We start from the raw sequence: 20,067 nt of genomic DNA on the forward strand, positions 1-20,067 counted from the left end.
CATCCTGGCTATGCATCCTGACTATGCATCCTGGCTATGCATCCTGAAATGTCACTTTGGGAAGATGAACTGTTTTTTTTACATTTTATTGACTAAAGGATTAATCAAGGATTCAAGAGAATAATCAGCAGATGTATCAATAAATTTAACGAATCGTTAGTTGTGGCCCTTGTGTGATTGACCAATTACCAATCTAATCAATGATAGATGCAAAACATTTCACCCTGACTTTCTTACATTATGTAAAGAGCTAGAACAAGAGTGAAGAGTAAGATTCATATTTAGCGCTATGATGAAACATCGCTCTTATGTGCAAAAGTTTGTCCTTGTGTTTATATAATGTTTGCTTAAAATCACAAACATTATCCAAATTTAATTACACGTTAGTTTGTCATTGAGGGCTGTTGAGTTTACCAGCGTATGAAAGGTTAATTTCTAATCATTGCAGCAGCATATTCTCTGCGTTCTGTCTCATATATTTAAACGACCCTCAACTCTGATCACTGGCTGTAAGTACTTCCAGTGAGGAAATGTACTTGTTTTATGGGCGGGGGGGGGTTGACCACTTTATGGCTTTTTACGTCAGCACAACCCTCCAGCAGAGAGTATGTGTGGCCTTCCTGTTTTGTTTTTTTTTAAACTGAAACTTTTTTCAGCCCTCACCTCAGGAGGGCAGCAAATGATTAACAATGCTCGGTGAACCTGCTGCTTCAGATTGTTGTTCAGCTGTTCTGTTGAGTAACATGATTGACAGTGTGTCAGCTGTGTACATAAATGTTTGTCTGCACTGTACCACGCAGGCTGCTGTTGCGCCTTAGAAGCAATGACTTGAAACTCTCAAGTGTGTTCATCTTGACTCCCCAGGCTATCTTTCAAACACACACACACACACACACACACACACACAAAGGAGCAGTGCCAGGTCCACTACTTGCCAGTGTGTGCGCTGGCAGTGCCAAGTGCGTCTTGCGGGCTCTTGTGTGGAGTGGGATTATGTTAATTTGTCCTTGTCCTCTCACCAAGGCCTGCACACACATTTCAGGAGAGACAGACAGAGAGAGGAAAGGAGGGAGCGAAGGAGTTGAGAAAATGAGTGGGAGAAAGGTGAAGCTGCGATAAGCAGTTTGGAGAGGGAAGAACAAAACGAACAGCAGAGAGACAGAAGAACAAAACAGTAGAGGCCTGAGGCTGACGGAGAGAAAAGGAGATGAGTAGAATTGGGGATAATGAGGAAGGGAGAGAAAGAAAGACAAACGTCTGGTGAGTCTGAATCAGGTGGGTAAAGAATGGGAATGTGAGGAACAGAGATAGATGAGAAAGTACACCATGTGTGGAGGAGTAAGTGGAGCCGGAGGGGGGGGGGGGTAATGTGAAAGAGACAGATCCAAAGAGGAAGGATTGCTCACCAACTTCCCACCACAAGTCTACTCTCTTTTGTCATTTTATTTTACAGTGAAAGAGGTACAGACCAGAAATATGTGGGGAGGGAGAGACAGAGAGGGAAATATGAGGTTCCTGGCCACCCCCTGGGGTCAGCTCACAATATAATGTGAGAGATAACAAGATGGTTAACAAGTTACAAAATAATTAGAATAAAAACATTGTGATAGGTAAAATGATGCTTAATAATACAGAATTGGTGAATAATCATATAAACATGGAGGCCTGGTGTGACTCAGAGTTTATTAATCTAATGCTCTAATACTTGCTTGCAGCAGCAGCATCTACACATAGTGTTACAGAGAACTGAACTCTTCCCGTTTCGATTAGAAACAGTCCGTGTCAGTTGTTTGCTCCTCAGTTCGATGTGTTTACCTGCTATCAGCACAGATGAGACATCCTACGGAGGCTGGTGTGAGAGAGAGTGTGTGAAGTGCTGCCAAAGCTGAAGCAGCGCTGAGTTAGGAATTCAGGATTGTGAGGAGGCCAAGCGAGAGCGACGCTGGAAATGTGTAATGTTAGGATACTTGCAGATTTAAGAATGTGTGAAACGGCTATTACTGCTATTCCTCTGGAGTTTACCATAAGTAAACTTGATCCTGTGGGAATCCTTTATGAGAAGACCTACTTTGTGTGTGTGTGTGTGTGTGTGTGTGTGTGTGCGTGTATGTGTTTGTGTGTGGAGGGGGGATAGAGGCTCACTAGTTGTTCTCTAAGACAACAGCACCACCTGCTAGTGACTTCTGGTAATGTCAACTTGTAATGATCCCAACTTAGGTATTTCACACTTTTTTTTTTCAGTACATCAGCTGACTCCACACTTTGTACAGACCTTGTTAGGATGACACTGAAGCTCTTACTGTAAATTAAGAGGAGGCTGCTGCTATTAATATACTTGTACCCGTGATTTGGACTGTCAAAGTGTTCAGTGCAGCCGTGCACATAGTCATGTGGGGGTGGGGTGTACTATATATAAGTACCTGGGCCTGAGGTGCCATGACAACAAGCATCCCCACTGCTGAAGAGTATTTGAGGAAGACACCTAATCCCCACCAGCCCAACCCTGACCTCTGACCTCAATTGTAATAATGACATAAGTCATCAAAAAGATGGTAAACTTACATTGTTTTTCTCCTGTTACAGGCCCAAAAGAATGAGAGGGAGTCCATCAGGCAGAAGTTGGCCCTTGGCAGTTTCTTTGACGATGGGCCGGGCATCTACACCAGCTGCAGTAAGAGCGGCAAACCCAGCCTGTCCTCACGGTAAGACCTCTCTCATATTACATCATTCTTAAACAATAAACGTGTGACTGGTGGTTTTTCTAGTATTTTTTTTTTTTGTGGCTTGTAGTTTAATGTTAAAGATACATAAGCTGTGTACAACAGTTCAAAGAAATGGAAGGCAAATCTAAAAGGTACATTCACGGGTACCAGTAAAGAGATGACAAACAGGAAGGAAGAGAATGACAGTAAGCAGAGAGGATTTGTGCAGCGTGAATGAGCCGCACACAGTCAGCCTTTGTGGCTCTCACTTCCCAATAGACCCACACACACATATGCTACTACCACCTCCTACATTGTACGTTACTGGAACTCGATGTTCTGTAAACTCTGCTTTTTTTATTCTTGTGATTTGAATCACGTGGATTTCTCAATATTGTTGCAAAGGGTTAATGACTGATTGTGATGCTTAATGCCTCATCAATGATTATATGTCATGGAATGACAGTGATGTGTAAACATGTGTTACACTTTTACTGATACTGGATTTTTGAGGCTGATACCATTATCAATATTTGAGAATTAAAAAATCAGATAACAACATATCGGCCAATATTCTTATTTCTTTTACATGAAACGTTTTCATAAGGATCTCTTGAATTTCTTTTTCAAAGAATTGTGGAAAAGTATTGCCTGCAAGTCATAAAATGTATTATAATAATAGCCTTGCTCCTATGTGGTTTGTGTATAATTACACAATTATAAAGATTTGTGAACAACATATGGACTGAAGCAGTTAAAAGATGAACTTCTCAAACAAACTATGTAATGGTGGGACTCTTAAATTACCTCAAACATATCTTTGGTAATTCTGTACTGCAATTTCTTTCTACTTATCAGCTGACATATTTTCCAATAATAATGCTAATATAGAAGCAATAAGCTAATATTGGCAGATATATAAGTCAGGCTTTACACTGTAAAGGCATCACATTATATTAGCTGCTAGTTGTCAGAAAACGCTTTCACAATCTGTTAAGTTTGAGGTGTTGGATGCTGCCTCTCCCGAATAAAACAATCGACCACTAAGGTCCTATTTTAATTTGGACTGATTGGATCTATGCTGTGTAAACAATCAGCTCTGTTTGTAATTACTGCATTGAAAAGGTAGATTATTGATCCACAGTGGGCTGGATCTACACCTAGTGATATTCTGCTGCCCCGTGGCAACAAAAACAACCCCACAGTGCAGGCAGATTGGATCAGATCTACCGGAGGCTTCCTGGATCGATCCATATTGAAGACAAGAGGGGAGATGATTAGAAACACAACCCACTCCTTAATTTTGAAGGCAGCTCGCATCTGTTCGGATCTTCTTTCCATTTTCCTTAATTTTCTTTCTCTCTTTATCATATGATGTAGTACACACAGTTCAGGGTGCATACTCATCACAGGTCACTTGTATTAGCAGCATTGCTGTTGACATTGCTGTCTGTTTAGGCCTTGGTTCCAGTCAATTACTGCAGAAAGAGCCAACATTTGACTGCCTTGACTCTTATCTGCATTTATGCCAATATTAACATGTTGTTTGAATCTATCTCTGTCTCTCCCTGCAGGCTGCAGAGTGGGATGAACCTACAGATCTGTTTTGTCAATGACAGCGGCAGCGACAAGGACAGCGATGCAGACGACAGCAAGACAGAGACCAGTCTGGACACACCTCTGTCCCCCATGGTACGCACCGATGTTCACCTGTGCACTTTGAAGCAGGCAGAATTATAATAGTATTTCACCAGGAATTCACCAGAATTAAAGAAAATGATTTTTTCTTTAAATGACTATGAAATGTGTGTTATGATGTACAGGGTTGATAGTGTCAACGTGTTAAGACGTGAGATTGAGACAGATCAAGAAAGGAAGCGGTGAAGCTTGTGAGATATTCATGATGAATCAGAGAGATAGCTGGTGGTTAAGTTTCTCTATGAATGTCTTTGCTCACGTTTTCTGGCCTGTTAACCAATTTATGGGCAGCAAATGGGAGGTGAATTTGAACACGCTCGGCGTGGCCATGGATGACTGGCTACATTAACCTCCCGTCAGCCTGAGACACATTTAACAGAACGAGAGGGAGAAAGAGAAGATTATCATCTCTTTACATGTTCATCCGTGCTCTCCTCACATCCTATTTGATGTAAAACGACGTTCCTGTCAGTGTGTAAAATCTAAATGCCAAGAATACATAAACATTAATTATCTGACCTGGTCTTTCTTATCTTTCCTTTTCTCCCTCATTTCTTATTCTGTCCGTTTGCCTCGTTCATATTTTCTTCCACCTTGCCATACTGATCTTTTCTCGCTCTTCCTCCTTCCACCACGTCCTCCCTGCAGTCCAAGCAGAGTTCGTCCTACTCGGACAGGGACACCACAGAGGACGACTCTGAGTCTCTGGAGGACATGGACTTCGTAAGTCGACAGAAGAAGCTGCAGGCGGAGGCGAAGCTGGCCCTGGCTATGGCCAAACCAATGGCCAAGATGCAAGTGGAGGTGGAGAAACAGAATCGCAAGAAGTCACCAGTGGCCGACCTGGTCAGTACGAGAATGACAGAGCTATGCTTCCTTTCACCGTGAAGTTTTACATTAACAAGGACAACTTTTACAAAAAAGGAAACACCTGTCTAATTTTCTATATGATTCCCATATTCTTATACATTTCAGAATGTATGTAAATGTAATGGCCTGGACCAAGAGCTATGTAGTTTTATACAGATGTGGTTAGCACGCAAATACAACACAAAATCGAATTGCTCCAGAAACAAGAGATCCGCTGATTTATTGGAGTTATAAAAGTAGAGTTACTCTGAAAAAAAGACAACGGCTTCAAGCTTTTGGTTTTACTTTAAAGCAGCTATAATGAGTATTTTCATGTGAACAATGGATCATCACATGACTACTTCTATATGGAAGGGGTTACTTGTAGTGATGAACTCACAGATAATCATTACCCAACTCTGCTGTTCCCCTCAGCTCTACAGCATCTACTTTATAGCAACTTTCAATTCATTGTTCAGGTTTTCTGGCCCACGACTTTACTCTTTTAGTTCATTCGCATCGCTCTCGTCAGTGTAGTTTTTGGCAGACAAGCAGCTGTTTTCAGCAAAAACAAAGTGCCGTAAGCTACCTGCTCAGCACCAAACTACAGACAAACAAAGTTAGTGACTAGCTGGTAAAGAAAGTGGAACATTTATCAGTTAAAGATAAATAAATTATTTTCTTTTTCATGGAATGTAGGCCTGTGACATGTGATGCAGCTGAGAAATCAGCCGGCACACTTGGTATTTATGAACTGTTGTTTCCTAACACCTCTACCTGCTCCTGATGACGATTTTAAAGCAAAACCAAAAGCTTGAAACAGCAGGTATTGAGCCTTTTTTTGCTTTAGCTTTGTATAAAACTGATACACTCAAGCTGATCCTTTAAGAAGAAGGCTTTGGAATTAACCCCGGAGAAATCATAAAGTCATATATGTCCATCGTTAAGATGAGTAAGATAGCTAATTGGAGCAGAGAGCCACCAGATATGATGTCTAACAGTACATACAGTAAAATGCTTTAGCTTTTTACGTTTTTTGAACAAAATGTCAGACATATTATGGTCAACATGTGACATTCAATTTCTTATTATCATTTATTAGTCAAATGACATGAGAATAGATGGATGGGATGTGTTTCAGTAACATATGAGTATTATATGGGTGCTGAACATGTCACATACAGTATATTTTGTGATGATGTCACCTCCTCTGTTGCCTCTCTTCTTCTGCCTCCATTGAGAGGAAGGAAGGTGATGACGAGCCTGTTCATCATTATTTCATCCCTTAATAGCTGCCTCACTGCCTCTTCCGGAGCATACACATTAACACACTCACACACCCACACTGTCAGACTTACACACACTATATTTCCACCCGGACTTGCAGGCAGAACCGCTTTACTTATTCAGAGAAGGAGGGGGGCAGCTCGGCCGGATCCATCTATAATTCATACGCCGGAAAGCATTGACTTCGGTGTTTAGGGATGTAGCAGTGCTCAGCAGTCAGAAGACATCACTGTCACATCCAGACCGAACACACGGTGAATATTAAGATGTGTTAAGGCCACAGCCGTCTGCCATGTCCGCAACACTAGAGATCTATTAAACTGTAATAGATCAGTGATCGCTAACAAGGGGGTACTTCGCAATGGCCTGGTGTGTGTGGGAGCGTTGTGGAGTAGCTCAACTAATGTAAAAAAAATTTAAATTATGAATTGATTGAAAAAATATACCAATCTTAATAGGGATATAACTTTCACTGAGTCAGTTGACAACTAGTTGGCAAGGGAGCAGTTTGTATAGTTAGCTAGAAGTAATGGATAAATGGTTTTAAAGTCGGCTAAGAGAGGGTAAACATTTTAAATGATAAAAGTAACAGTAATAGTTAATCACACTTAACCGAAAAACAGTTGATACAGACAGCTAGAGGTAATGGATAAATAGTTCGAATTGTTAGCTTAGAGTTAAGGGTTAAAAGTTCAAATGGATAACTAAAAGTAGTGTATTAATAGTTGAAATAATTATTGATAGGAAATGGCGACATTTGACATAATTAGCTAGAAGCAGTGGATAAATTGTTGACATAATTAGCTGTGATGGATAAATGGTTGAAAAGAGCCCCCTTCTGCCCCTTATAGTAAACATGTACAATGGATTTGTATGACAAAATTGTAAAAATCTACTTCCACATTAAAATGAACGCATGTGGAACATGACAGGTGGTGATAAGGGGCACTTGAGCTCATCTATCTGATAAAGACAACGGGGGTCCAAGAACAATCCGTCTGCTCTTATACGGCTGCCAGTTGGTTTCATTCTGTTCCAGCTAAACTGGATTGTCCTGCCCGCTTGTCAAGAGCAAACAATGGGAATTCGGCCAGCACAGTAAGCCTGCATCCAACTGTTTGTCTGTGCTGGGAGTGTGTGTGTGTTTTCTCAATCTGTACACACAGAAACGCTGAGAGAAAGCAAGAAAGTCATCGAGAGAAGGGAGGGGGAGAGATTTGGATTCTCCTGTTCAACCTCAATATTCTCAACCAAATTCATTCAGAGAGAAGTGCACTGTAGTTCCTCAAGCTGATATTGAGTCATTGCTGGTGGTTAGTTTGCTAGTATTGAGCACTCATTCGGTAATTTGTCATTTGACATATGATCACAGAAACTCACACATCAGTCAGCGGACTGGCCTGTTGAGTTGGAACTAACACCAGTCTACAACCTTTCCCACGCACTTTGTCTTTGACATCACATCTCTCTCTCTATGTCACTCTTCAGTCTCCACCTTGCTCTAGTCACAGAAACTGAAACTGACATGCGGTGACCTCAAGTACAGTTGCATCAGTGCCAATGTGAAAGTGAAAGAATGCCAAGAAACTATTTCGAAAAGCCAGTCAGACGCTCCTCGCATGCAAACACTTAAGAGTGTGGCACATGCAAAGAGAGAGCGCACGCATTTTTCTCACAGACTGTTTGTCAAGATTGGAGATGAAGTGGGAGGGAGAGAGAAAATGGGTGTTGGAGGGGAAAGGAAAAAGAATGCAGAACGGTTGGATGGGAGTGTTGACACGAGGGAGAGTCTGGTAAACAAAAAGCTCATTATCTGCCCATTGTGCCTGAGAGAGCACACGTGATACGTTTTATTACATATTGTGGCTACACTCTCAAGTTGATTGAGAACCTGAAGCAACTGCTGGTGGCAATTTACACTCATTAACACATTCACAAAGCCAGCTCAGGTAATAGTCATGCAATAATTGGCACAAATACAAGTCTAAAACTTCCACTGCCCTTTGCATTTTACAGAAGCCTTTCATTTTCACTCATAGAGAAAAAGGGTGGAATTTCTCACCCATTATTGTCCCTCCACCTTTGTCTGTGATTACATAACATATGTGTCACTGCTGTTGGTGAGTGGGCAGACTTGGGAATTTTCATAGTTCCAGTGGAGAAGAAAATCATACTTGTACTTGGACTGTACATTGTGGGGTAAAAGCATTCAGTGGGCTCTCAGGAAAAGCAGTTGCTGGCCTCTGCTGGATAGTGAAAACTTCACACAGTCACTGAGTTTATCTGCTGTGTACTCATATAAAACACAGTCTCCCGATGCAGAGTGGTGAACACCTTAAGAAAATAGTGATTCATCATCAGGGGCATTATCAGGAGAAACTGGAAAGCTGTCGTTTTTTTTTTCACACAAAAAAGCATCAAAGCAAAAAGCAACTAACCACATAAGTTCAAGCAGCAGATTGAAGTTGAACTTTGTGTCAGTCAACCAAAGGAGCTGACTCTTCCAGTGCTCTCATACTGACCAGATTTCCAGCATGCTAATTTGTCTTTTTCAATGAACGTATTAATTGTTTGTCAACAAGTTGTTGACAGAAAACAACCTGTTGACAATGTCGATGCAGTAAAAGACATTTCTGAATTCAGTCCAATTTGTATTCTGATTGTTATTTATGTAATGATGTCTATGAATAGGGCAATGAATTTACAACAATATACAGTATATTTTTGTTCTAGGAATGAAATAGTTTGATACATGTCTTTAAAGGTAATTGCATAAGTATCTGAAAAAATAGTTATACAGCAGCACATTATTTATAAGCTTAACCTTGTTTCGACCTCCAAATAGAGAAAGCACAGTGTTTAACATGTTTTTTTCCATGTGTGTGTGTGTGTGTGTGTGTGTTTCGGCAGCTTCCACACATGCCTCACATCAGTGAGTGTCTAATGAAAAGAAGCCTGAAGCCCACCGACTTGAGAGATATGACGCTGGGGCAGCTCCAAGTTATAGTCAACGACCTGCACTCCCAGATTGAGAGTGAGTTGACCACAAACACACACACAGTACAGTACACACACACACAAACACAGACTCACTGACCTCTACTTTCAATTGCAGAAATGAGCAAGAGAGCAAATGGGGAAAAACATGCACATGCATACTGACCCACGTTAGTCAGTTCACAGAACTGTACCAGTTAACAGTTTCCCCTGAGCATTTACTGTCACCGCACTGTACAGATCATTGATCCTGCTACTCAGGGATGAATAATCTCTCATCTAACATAAAACAGCTCCAAAAATCCCCATGAGTCCAACATCATGAGCTACTTTTAACTTGCAATACAGACTTTCCCCTCATATCTCTTTTCAGTTCTTACTATTTTCTATCAAAGCTGAAGGGACAATAGCTAAAGCATGTGATATGAGAACAACCACAACCAACGAGGTGTTGTCTGTCAATGCTTCTAATGTATTTGATTACTTTGTGAGGTCATTTTATGAACCCATAATGGGAGATTTCAGACAGTTGCACACTCTCCACAGTATATCTTGTAGATTTAATGTCCATCTATTGACGTCACTGTGATGTTTGAAGTATTTCCATATTGTAAATATGATGTGAACAAATTGAGTCTGTAGCCTTACATGATTTTTTGTACTATTCCTCATATTATCTACAACTCCAGGTCTGAATGAGGAGCTTGTACAGTTGCTGCTGATTCGGGATGAACTACACATGGAGCAAGATGCCATGCTGGTTGACATAGAGGACCTCACCAGGTGATGACGCACTTAATGGCAAACGTATTCCCTGGGTTTACCATGATCGATTTTACTCATATGGTGTATTAGAGAGACAAGAAAAACGTAATTTAAAGAATAAGATTGAAAGGAAATACTTTTGTTATTGTCAAGAAGCCTCGTGAAAAAATAGGACTAATATCGTTTGTTTCTTATCTGTTTCTCCTATCCTGTCTGTGGCTCTCGGCCTCAAGCCCAGTTGTTCCTACTGGAGATGTAAATAATAAAATATACAAATGTGTAGTTTCATTAACAAAAGAATGCGATGGGATTTCTTAAAACAGCTGGACACTGTAGTTTTTAGGAGTACTCCACCGATTCAGCATTGCACTCTTATAAAGTTGCCAGACTCATGAAGTACAGTTTTCTTTCTTATCAAAGAAATCAATGTGGCAGAAAGATATTGTATATTTTATTCCACGCATTTTTCTTCCTTGAAATGTTGTCTTGAACCACTAACAAAGGTGCAGAGCAGGGATGAGGAGTGGGCTACAGAGATCTCACTACTTTCTCCACACCACCAGAATTTTTTTTTTCATTTTCAAACTTGTAGTCTTCAAACCCTATCGATGCTGACTCAAGTGACATCACTCGAAGCTATTTATCAGAGCTACAGAACATAATAAATAACAGTATGGCTCTCTCACGTGTTTTGTTGTATAGTTTAGTGTTGAATAGTTTTTGGAAAACAGCGGAAGTAATGGCACAAACAAATTAGCTACACTAAGCTTTAGCTACACAGACAATACTTGTGACTAGGATCCATTTATTATAAACAAGAAGGCGCTCTAAAATCTATGGACAGTGAGTCTTAATCCTGGTCTTAATGAGGATATAGACTTCAAATGTTTTGTATAGGCTTCTGTCTTTTTCTTTGAGTCTGGGTCATGTGATTGCCTCCCATTAATTGTTTGTACTATATGCAGTAGGTGTGGCAAAACCTGTTTTGTTTGTTTGCTAAATGCCCTGACGAAGAACTACAGCGTTCAAAACATGTTGGCTTTTTCACTCCACTATAATAAGGCTTTTTTTTTTTAATTCCCTCCTCGTTTTTCTAAGATGTTGGAGTGCCTTTCTGTTCATCCAAGAGCACCAGACACATTTTGACTTTGGTTGAGGACACAGAGCAACCAGTTATCTTGCTCTTCTAGAGTTAATTCATTGTTGGTTTTGATCTTTTCTTTGAAAAATATCACCCCACTTATGTTCCCTTTCTCCTTTGCAGGCATGCCGAGAGCCAGCAGAAACATTTGGCTGAGAGGACCCTATCCAAATAAGATGCCCGTACCCACTCCGCCCTGCTCCCCTCTGCCAAGCTAAGCTCCCGCTCCAAACCAGACTTTTCCCCTCTGGCCATTCCACCTCTGCCCCGTGTCGATCCAAATCCTGCCCGCTTGTCCCAAGTATTTTGCTCCTTGCTGCTTCCCCTTCTCCCCATGTCGACCTTCCTGTCCACCCCACTGACTCCAGTGGTAGCAGCAGCAATGAAGAAGGCCACCCTCTTTCGTTAGCTTCTGTGGTTTTCTCCCAGCGCTGAGGACGGATGAGCACTTCCTGCTTCCTGGGAGAAAAATAAATTGATTGTGTGTTGTCATGGATTCTGTCCCCAGCTTCCTGTGCAGTGATCGGCCTTGCTTCGCTATCGTTTCTTTCTACATTCGCCACTAAATTATAACTGTCAAATGCAAAAATTGTGGGAAAAAAATTAAATAATAGTGAAAAATTTAGTAGAAAGTAAGTCATGAGAAAAAGAAACAATATTGTATAAAAAAAATTAAAAAAAACAGATGGAAACTAACTTCTTCAGACCATTTTAAGTTGGACAGTGATTTTCAAGTATTTCAAAGTCAACCTGTTTTTATTCTGCACAAATGGTAGTTTTCAACTGAGAAATGTTTATTTGAAGGTGCTAAAAGAGTGTAAAGGAAACATGCCTGCCTTGTAGTGGAGTCGTAGCTTTTGGTAATACGTTCACTCTAATTGCTCTTCAACATTTTGTGAATGTTGATTTTCTGACACGAGTCATTTTAAATGAATAAGTGTGTTAAAATCGTTTTCATCCTACTGTAATCAAAAACTTTATTTGAGGAAAGAAATGTTTATGTACAGATATGTAAAATAAAGAATAAACTTTGTTTCATATATGTTGGTTTGGTGTGCAGTAAGTTGAATTCATGTTGCTGCAAGACAACTAGATGAAGAGTTTTTGAAGAGAGCTTCCTCTTTCTAATGAACATAGGAAGTGTAATCAGCGTTCACAACTGCAGCGGGAATATAAAGCACCACCACATTACACGTAGCATGACTCATCTCCCTCTGTTTCGGTCTTGCCTCATCGTGACATTGTTTGTCTCTCACTCTCTCATCTCGGTTGTTTTTTTTTTACTGCTCTTAAAGGGACTAATTATAAATGTGGACAGCCCCTTTAAATTCATAATGAGGAATTTTTGTTGACTTATAATATACGATGAATGGTCAGTTGTGGGCCAAGGTTTAAATGCACAGAAATGATGGCTGGAAGGTTTAGTAATGAATGCAATGTTATTTTTCATGTAAATTATGATAAATGAATTTCTGGGAAACTGCCTGATCATATACTGTATTTAAAGAGTAATTTTCAGTCTTTGGTGGTCCTATGTTGAAGCAAGTGAAAGGCCAGGAAACTCCAGTTTCAGAGAGTGAACTTTCTTTTTTGTGTTAAACACAACAAGTGGATCTCAGGTCCTGTAAACTGGGACTGGAGGGTGTAAAGGGAGTATGAAGTCATGCTTTATGCATCAATAATATTTCTATTTATTCTCGTCTGAGCATTGTGCAATTCTCAAATGCTGACAAAACTATATTTCAGATTAAAAGAAAGAAAATTTGTGACCTTGGAAACAGAAGTTGGCAAAACAATCTCCGCATTATATGTGTTTCGGAGCATTCAATCATATCACATGATCTTCCTCTGCAAATTAATAAATAAGAAATGAAACGTTTTTTAGCCTCTGAGAGCAGTCATAAGCCCAGTCATAAGCCCACCGCCCACCCGCACTTGGAGAAATGACCCTCTTCTACAGTGACGTTAATCGGAGCATTGATGGATCATACTCCGTGGGTTGGACAGATATGGGACAGAGCTCGTCAGGTCCGGCAGGATCTTGCGGTATTTGTGTGAAACGTGCTGAATCAAACGATAATCATCCTGTGAATGAAACAGTGAGCAAGGGATCAAAATAAGCTGTCTGGTCCCATGATGCTGCTGACAGGACCAGATGACCATCACCATGGAGCTAATTGTCGGCACCTCAGAGACACTTCCTGCAATTCTGCACTAATAATATATTTTAGCAATCAACTCAATATATGTATTTCCTTTGGGCAGTTGCAAAAGAAGATGATCTCAATAGTTCGTATAGACCTATATGCACCCATGTGGAGTTAAAGGCTCTGCTCATCTATTAGCCAACCCCTATTCTAATTCATATCCAAACCACATACATTCAAACCCGTGAATTGTCTTGTATCTACATTTAAACTATTGCATCACAGTTTGAGTTTACTTTTTCCCCGTAGTTGGTTTCTTTCAAAATCTGAGACAAACAATGCCACTTCCTGTTTTCATACAAGCAATGTTTGCTGGAAGATTGACAACGAGGAAATTACAGATGACGTTTTAGTTTTCATTTTGCTGGCGCTCCTGCAGGACGGCGAAGGGAATCCCCCCCCGAAAAAAAAACATGCATATAAATACAATCACATATTTGAAGGCAGCAACACAGTGCTACTTATCAACCAGACTCAACCAGAGATATCTATCTGATCCGAGAGATGACAGGCTTTCATTTCTGTAAGTCAGCGTGAAACACATGCGATTTTCCCATTATGGTTTTACTGTGTTTCAGTCATGAAACTCTCGCGTGAACCCTATGGACGCATGTGTTGATGCTTGTTATTCTCTTGTCATGCAGGCTTCGCCAGCTGTGTGCTGCTGCTGACCTTGAGCTGCCGCACATCTACAGGACTCCCGGTGCGCAGGCTGAGCACAGAAAATTGCGGAGACTGTCCACTTCTCTTCAAGAACCTGCTGGTGAAAATCACAGAGCTTCTCAGCAGTGTGAGTACAATTCACAACGCCATGTTTATTTAGTTATACTGTGTTTTTATTCCTCTGTCTTTCTTATCCTCTGCCACACACCTCTGTGGTTTGTTAATAATTAAGCTTATTTTGTATTACAGGATGTTTTTTGTTATGGCATGGACGCTGATAGGATGATGGTTAGTCAAGCTGAGACAGTACTGGCCTGCGCACCCACTCTGACTCAGGTGACACTTGATGATTTCTCAGTGACATAAATTCTGAATTATCAAATGCTTTTTATCAAATCTTTACTTTTTGTGTTATGAAAATATAGATTCCAATTATTCTTTTGTGCATATTTTTACATTTTACAATAGAGGATCAAATTGTTTTTGGGCGTATTTATGGAAACATAATTTCAGCTCATAGTTTCACCTAAGCTATCACTAATTTCTATTCAGCCATGTCGTATAATTAGGTTATATAATCAAGTATATGGCCCAAAGATGTTTATGGGCACCTTGACCAGTGAAACTAACTGCTCATATTTAAAATGTTTTTGACCCCACAGAACTCAAGCTGCTTGATGCAAAGAAATTCATCTTTCAGTGAGGTATGCTATTTCTCTTTAAACGTTTTTCTTAGAATTATCAGACATACTCTTTGTTATACAAACTTATTAATAATAAGTCCAGTATCTATTTTACTTAAATAAAGCTTTACATTTGTTATTCATCTGCTATTCTACACATCAGAATTAGGATAGTTTACATTGTACACCCATTGTATCCCTCTAATTTTATTATAAAGCAGACAGATGACTGATGGGTGATTTGTCTTGTTTGAATGACAGAGTGAATGTCTGAGGAACATCAGGAAGGACTTGGCCTACTACGCTGCTGCTCTTCAGTCCTACATCGAATTCCCACTCAGAACTCTCGAGCAAGAAGTTGCACTTCTGAGTCCAACTCTGGAAATAATACAGAGCCTGGGGAAGGTATGTTTATCATGCATGTGTGGGAGGGGTAAAGACAGAATCTTCTGGGAAAGTTGCCTGATGAAATCTTCCTTGGTTTATACAGAGCTGCTCCCTGATGCTGAATGAGGAGAATGGCTCTTCAGAGGTATTTTTATATTCCTTGTTTTTGTTTGTTTCTTATTTACTCTTCATCGTTCTGTCTTTAAGAGGAAAGCCCTATTGTTTTCTTTATTTTTGTGGGTGTTCAGGTTGTTTCCCTCTTGTGTTTTCTTTTAGGAGGTTGCTGCCCAGATGTGGGGAGATGACACCTTCAGTAACAGGCAGAAGATGTGTAAGATGATGAGGGGCTTCCATGTCCGAACCATCACCATCAACCGAGCTATGGGTTACATCGCCTCAGGAGACCACAGAAAGTAAACGTCCTGCAACCTCATCACCATCATCACCATCATTCCAACCCCAATATCTCTACTACTACTTTAATACTTTAATTTATCACAACTGAACAAGCCAGAACACTATTTATTTGAGATGAACGTATTTATTACATTTATGTATTTATTTATGTATTTATTTATGTAGTTATCTACATATGTATTTATTTATGCATTTATTTATGTATTTATTTATGCATTTATTTATGTATTTATTTATACATTTATTTATTTATTTTAATGGCCTGTGGTGTTATTTATTGTTCTTTAAAATTAAGTCTTTTTTTGTATGAAGTGCTGAAGTTGAAGTGATATTTGTATGGAACTGGGTGCAAATGAAAATGGAATTGATGACACATAAATTAAGTAAAAAGAAACTTTCTCTTGTTTTTTTTCAAGTCAGTCAACAGTTAGTTACAATTGCTCCACAATTCTTTGGCGAGACTCAATAGAAACAATTGCAAAAAAAGAACGAACTGGATTTTTGGTGGTAAGTTGTTTAAGGAAGTAACCCCATTCTCTGAATGTAAACATTACTGCATCATATCAGCATGGAAGACCCTAAAATATTCAACAATCCAGATGCATTTCCTGCAGCTTTTACCAAATAGTGTTGAGATGTCTGGAAACAGCGTCATTTGAAAATAGGTAAACCAGAAATAAAGCTGCGACTAATGAAAGGATGCTGACAACAATTAACTGAAATGTTTCCACAGGCAGCTTACAGTACTTTGTTTTATTGCACAAACAGGAAAAGTTCAATTCAGCCCTGTATCTAAATGCTTGTGGATAGTTTTTGTTCCCCAATGTACACTTTTATAACACACACACAAACAACATGTTTACCTAAGATGCATGTTCCAGTCACAGGTGGGCAGTAATGGATTCATAATTCAAGTTAAATATAATACACATTATTAGGGACTTTTGCAACTCCATTTAGTTTTACAGGTTCAGAGTTGTCAAATAAAACACAGATATAAACATACAAAAGCATACAAAAATGGATCAGAGTTTTGAAATAGTTAAACGATATGTACAGGACAAACAATACAAAAAAAAAAGGTATGAGACACGAAATACCTCAGTACTTCAGTCCGTAATGCTTTATAAAGTCACATGCACATGATATAATACCTTACTGTTATCATTGTCCTTCTGAGCATGTTAGCATGCTGATGTTCGCATTTACCTCAAAGCACTGCTGTGCCTAAATACAGCCTCACAGAGGTACTGGCATGGCTGTAGACTTGTTCGTTCAAAATTATGGCCGGTTGTCATTTGACAAGAAATGAATCAACTTATAATTTGAGGTTATGGTTATGTATTATGGTTATCTCTTGGATGGTGTTCATATGCATGTCTGAGGTTTATTGCCTTGCAGTGTTTGATGGACCAGTCATCCAGTTCCTCCACACTTTTCCACAGCTGGTACTCTGTGGCCTATCCCACTGGTCAAAGCAGATGTAACTTTGCCTCCCTTTCCTCCGCATGGGGTTGAAGACAAAAAGCCTCCAGGTGTATAACCCTCGAACTGAAAGAAAGCTAAGTTCTTGGGAAAAAAAGAGATATTTGGTCTGAGTATAGCCCCTCAACTGTCACCACTAAGCAGCAAATTACTGGGGTGCGCAAACAGGGCGGTTAGTTCACACACTCTTAGCTGCAGTCTGTGCGAGCAGCAAAGCTGTCTTGAAGCACAGCGCCTTCAGACAGTAGCACTCAGAGGCTAAAAGGGACCCTTCAATAATTGTGCCAATGCGTCGTAAATCACGTCAGGTGATGCAGCTCAGCCAATCAAATATGAGTATTCTGACACATTTACTGACTCGAGTGAGATGTTCACATACCATGACAACATACGAGGAAAGAGAAACAAGACTACGACAGTTACGTCAGTCACAGTAGTTATTTCACATGACCTTCTCCAAATAGAGAAAAGTGGTTAGCGAGACCAGAGTGTTGAACAAGACTAGACATTCTTATAGGTTAATTCTTTCCACTGGCAATTTAAAACCAGTGTGTCACATGTTCAGAGACCTCACCAATTATTCAAAGCGGTAATGCGAAGCGATTACTCATTTTACTTGAAATGAGGGCTGCATTAAAGAATTCATTCAGGTGTGAAGTGATGCTCACTAATTTCTCTTGTTTGAAGATGAGAAAAATATAATAATGATTTTTGATTGACATCACTTCACACCTGAATGAACTGAATTTAAAGCTGCGGGGCAATTCAGTGAAATTCATTTTTCTAAAATGAATTTCTTTACTTTTAGATGCACATTTTTCAAAAGCTTTCTGTTATGTAATTTATTCTTTAATGCAGCCCTAATTTCAAGTAAAATGAGTAATCGCTTCGCATTACCGCTTTGAATAATTGGTGAGGTCTCTGAACATGTGACACACTGGTTTTAAATTGCCAGTGGAAAGAATTAACCTATAAGAATGTCTATTCTTGTTCAAGACTCTGGTCTCCCTAACCACTTTTCTCTATTTGGAGAACGTTTTGTTTCTCTTTCCTGGTATGTTGTCACGGTATGTGAACAACAGGCTCGTTCGAGTTGAACTGCGCCTCGCCTAGAAAGCAGACGAGAGCAGGCGGACGTAGAAAGGGGCGTTGACAAAAAACTGCGTTCAAGTCGGACCGTTTTCAGCCGCGTGCTTCTTCTTCTTCTTTCTTTTGCTTTTTTTGGCGGTTGGCAAACAGCTTTCGGGTGCATTACCGCCTCCCACTAATCTGGAGTGTGGACTAAGGACTCTAATACCACAACCAAACGAAAAGAAATACATATACATATATACACATATACATATGTGTGTAAATGAATAAAGATATGTATATAAATATATATATATACATATAGAAAAAATAAAATAATAAAATAGAAAAAATTAATAATAATACATTTCTTTCTCAAATTCTATTCATTAGGGTTGTTGACTCTAAATATTCCAGAAAAAGTTTCCAACATTTGTCACTAAAGCTTTTCTTTAGTACATTAATGATATTTTCCTCTCCAATCTCTCTTAGACCTTTTTTCAAAACTTCTCTCGCTGACTCGTACCTCTGACAGGACAATAAAACATGGTCCACGGTTTCTTCTTCTCCACAAAATTCACACTTTTCATTATTATGCTTTCTAATAACATCGAGGGAACTGTTCAGACCAGTATGGCCATTCCTTGGTCTTGTCACAATTGGCTTCTCTTTTCTAGTTTGTCCACTAGATCCTGCCCTCCCAACCAATGGTTTATTGTTAAACAGATATCTTCCTTTACTCCCTTTATTCGTTCTGACATATCTTTTTGATTTGTCGCTTAATCACCACTTTAGCTTCTGACTTACTTATATTTACATTAACGTTATTTCTCCCACTCTTCAAAGCCCTTTTTGCTGCTTTATCTGTCTTCTCATTGCCATCGACTCCAACATGAACCCACACTAAATGAACCGCTATCCGCATTTGATGGATTCTTAAAAATGATTGTAGAGTTTCAAACAGTAAATCCTCTCTGCTTCTGGAGTGGCAACATTTCAAACTTGTTAGCACTGCACATGAGTCTGATGCAATCACCTCTTTCTCTGGCCTGACGTCCTCTACCCACTGTAAGGCAATAACTATATGGCCATCATCTCACATGCAAACACAGATACATCATCACTAAGTCTCTTCCCACACTCATAATGGAATTCTGGGATTACTGCTGCTGCTGCTGTTCTACCAGTTTTAGGGTCTTTAGATCCATAAATCTGTATTTAATTGTGGTAACTGATGTATGACTTGAAGATCTTACAGTTTCCCCAACGTTCATCTCTCATCAGTTCAAGGAGGCCAAGATCAATTCCAGGCTGTGGCAGTAACCAAAGAGGAACAGCTGGACCACAGCTGGAGAATAACTCCTAAAACCTAATTCACTAGCCTTCTTCTGAACAACCCAACCAAAGCTCTTTGTTGGCCTGTTGTCATGTTCCCAGCATGGCTCAATTGCACTTATTGTTGGATGGTTGTTATGTCCTTGTAAACTGACCCAATATGTCATCATGACCTGGATTCTTCTCAGCTCCAATGGCATTTCCCCCATTTCTACCTGCAATGCCGGCACAGATGTTGTTTTAAAGACCCCACTACATATTCTTGACACTTGTATTACATCCAGTTTTCCCAACAAGGTTTTAGACGCCGACCTATATTCCACACAGCCATAGTCTAGAACTGATCTTGGCTAAGTGGAGCGCAGGGCCGTCTTTCAATC

At 39.8% G+C, this 20,067-nt stretch overlaps 2 protein-coding genes across 6 annotated transcripts in view; both read left to right on the forward strand.

The window, feature by feature from the left end:
• The window catches only part of schip1 (schwannomin interacting protein 1), a 185,065-nt gene extending 172,584 nt beyond the window's left edge, over window positions 1-12,481 (forward strand). For all 5 annotated transcript variants that reach the window (XM_031860723.1, XM_031860726.1, XM_031860725.1 and 2 more), the window contains 6 exons: window positions 2,584-2,702; window positions 4,277-4,394; window positions 5,049-5,246; window positions 9,447-9,570; window positions 10,223-10,316; window positions 11,563-12,481. In XM_031860723.1, the coding sequence (XP_031716583.1) occupies window positions 2,584-2,702; window positions 4,277-4,394; window positions 5,049-5,246; window positions 9,447-9,570; window positions 10,223-10,316; window positions 11,563-11,614 (705 nt within the window). In that variant the 3' untranslated portion in view covers window positions 11,615-12,481. The remainder of the gene's footprint in view (window positions 1-2,583; window positions 2,703-4,276; window positions 4,395-5,048; window positions 5,247-9,446; window positions 9,571-10,222; window positions 10,317-11,562) is intronic.
• A 1,793-nt stretch (window positions 12,482-14,274) lies between these two features.
• Window positions 14,275-15,901, forward strand: il12a (interleukin 12a; the record flags this gene model as incomplete). Its single annotated transcript, XM_031860954.1, has 6 exons — window positions 14,275-14,436; window positions 14,559-14,645; window positions 14,972-15,013; window positions 15,254-15,397; window positions 15,483-15,524; window positions 15,656-15,901. Coding segments are annotated over 6 exons (618 nt in total), but the record flags the coding sequence as incomplete, so codon positions are not given.
• Window positions 15,902-20,067: the final 4,166 nt, after the last annotated feature.

Source organism: Anarrhichthys ocellatus, unplaced genomic scaffold (genome assembly GCF_004355925.1).
Source record: "Anarrhichthys ocellatus isolate YVR2014 unplaced genomic scaffold, GSC_Weel_1.0 scaffold24, whole genome shotgun sequence".
In the NCBI taxonomy this organism is placed as follows: domain Eukaryota; kingdom Metazoa; phylum Chordata; class Actinopteri; order Perciformes; family Anarhichadidae; genus Anarrhichthys; species Anarrhichthys ocellatus.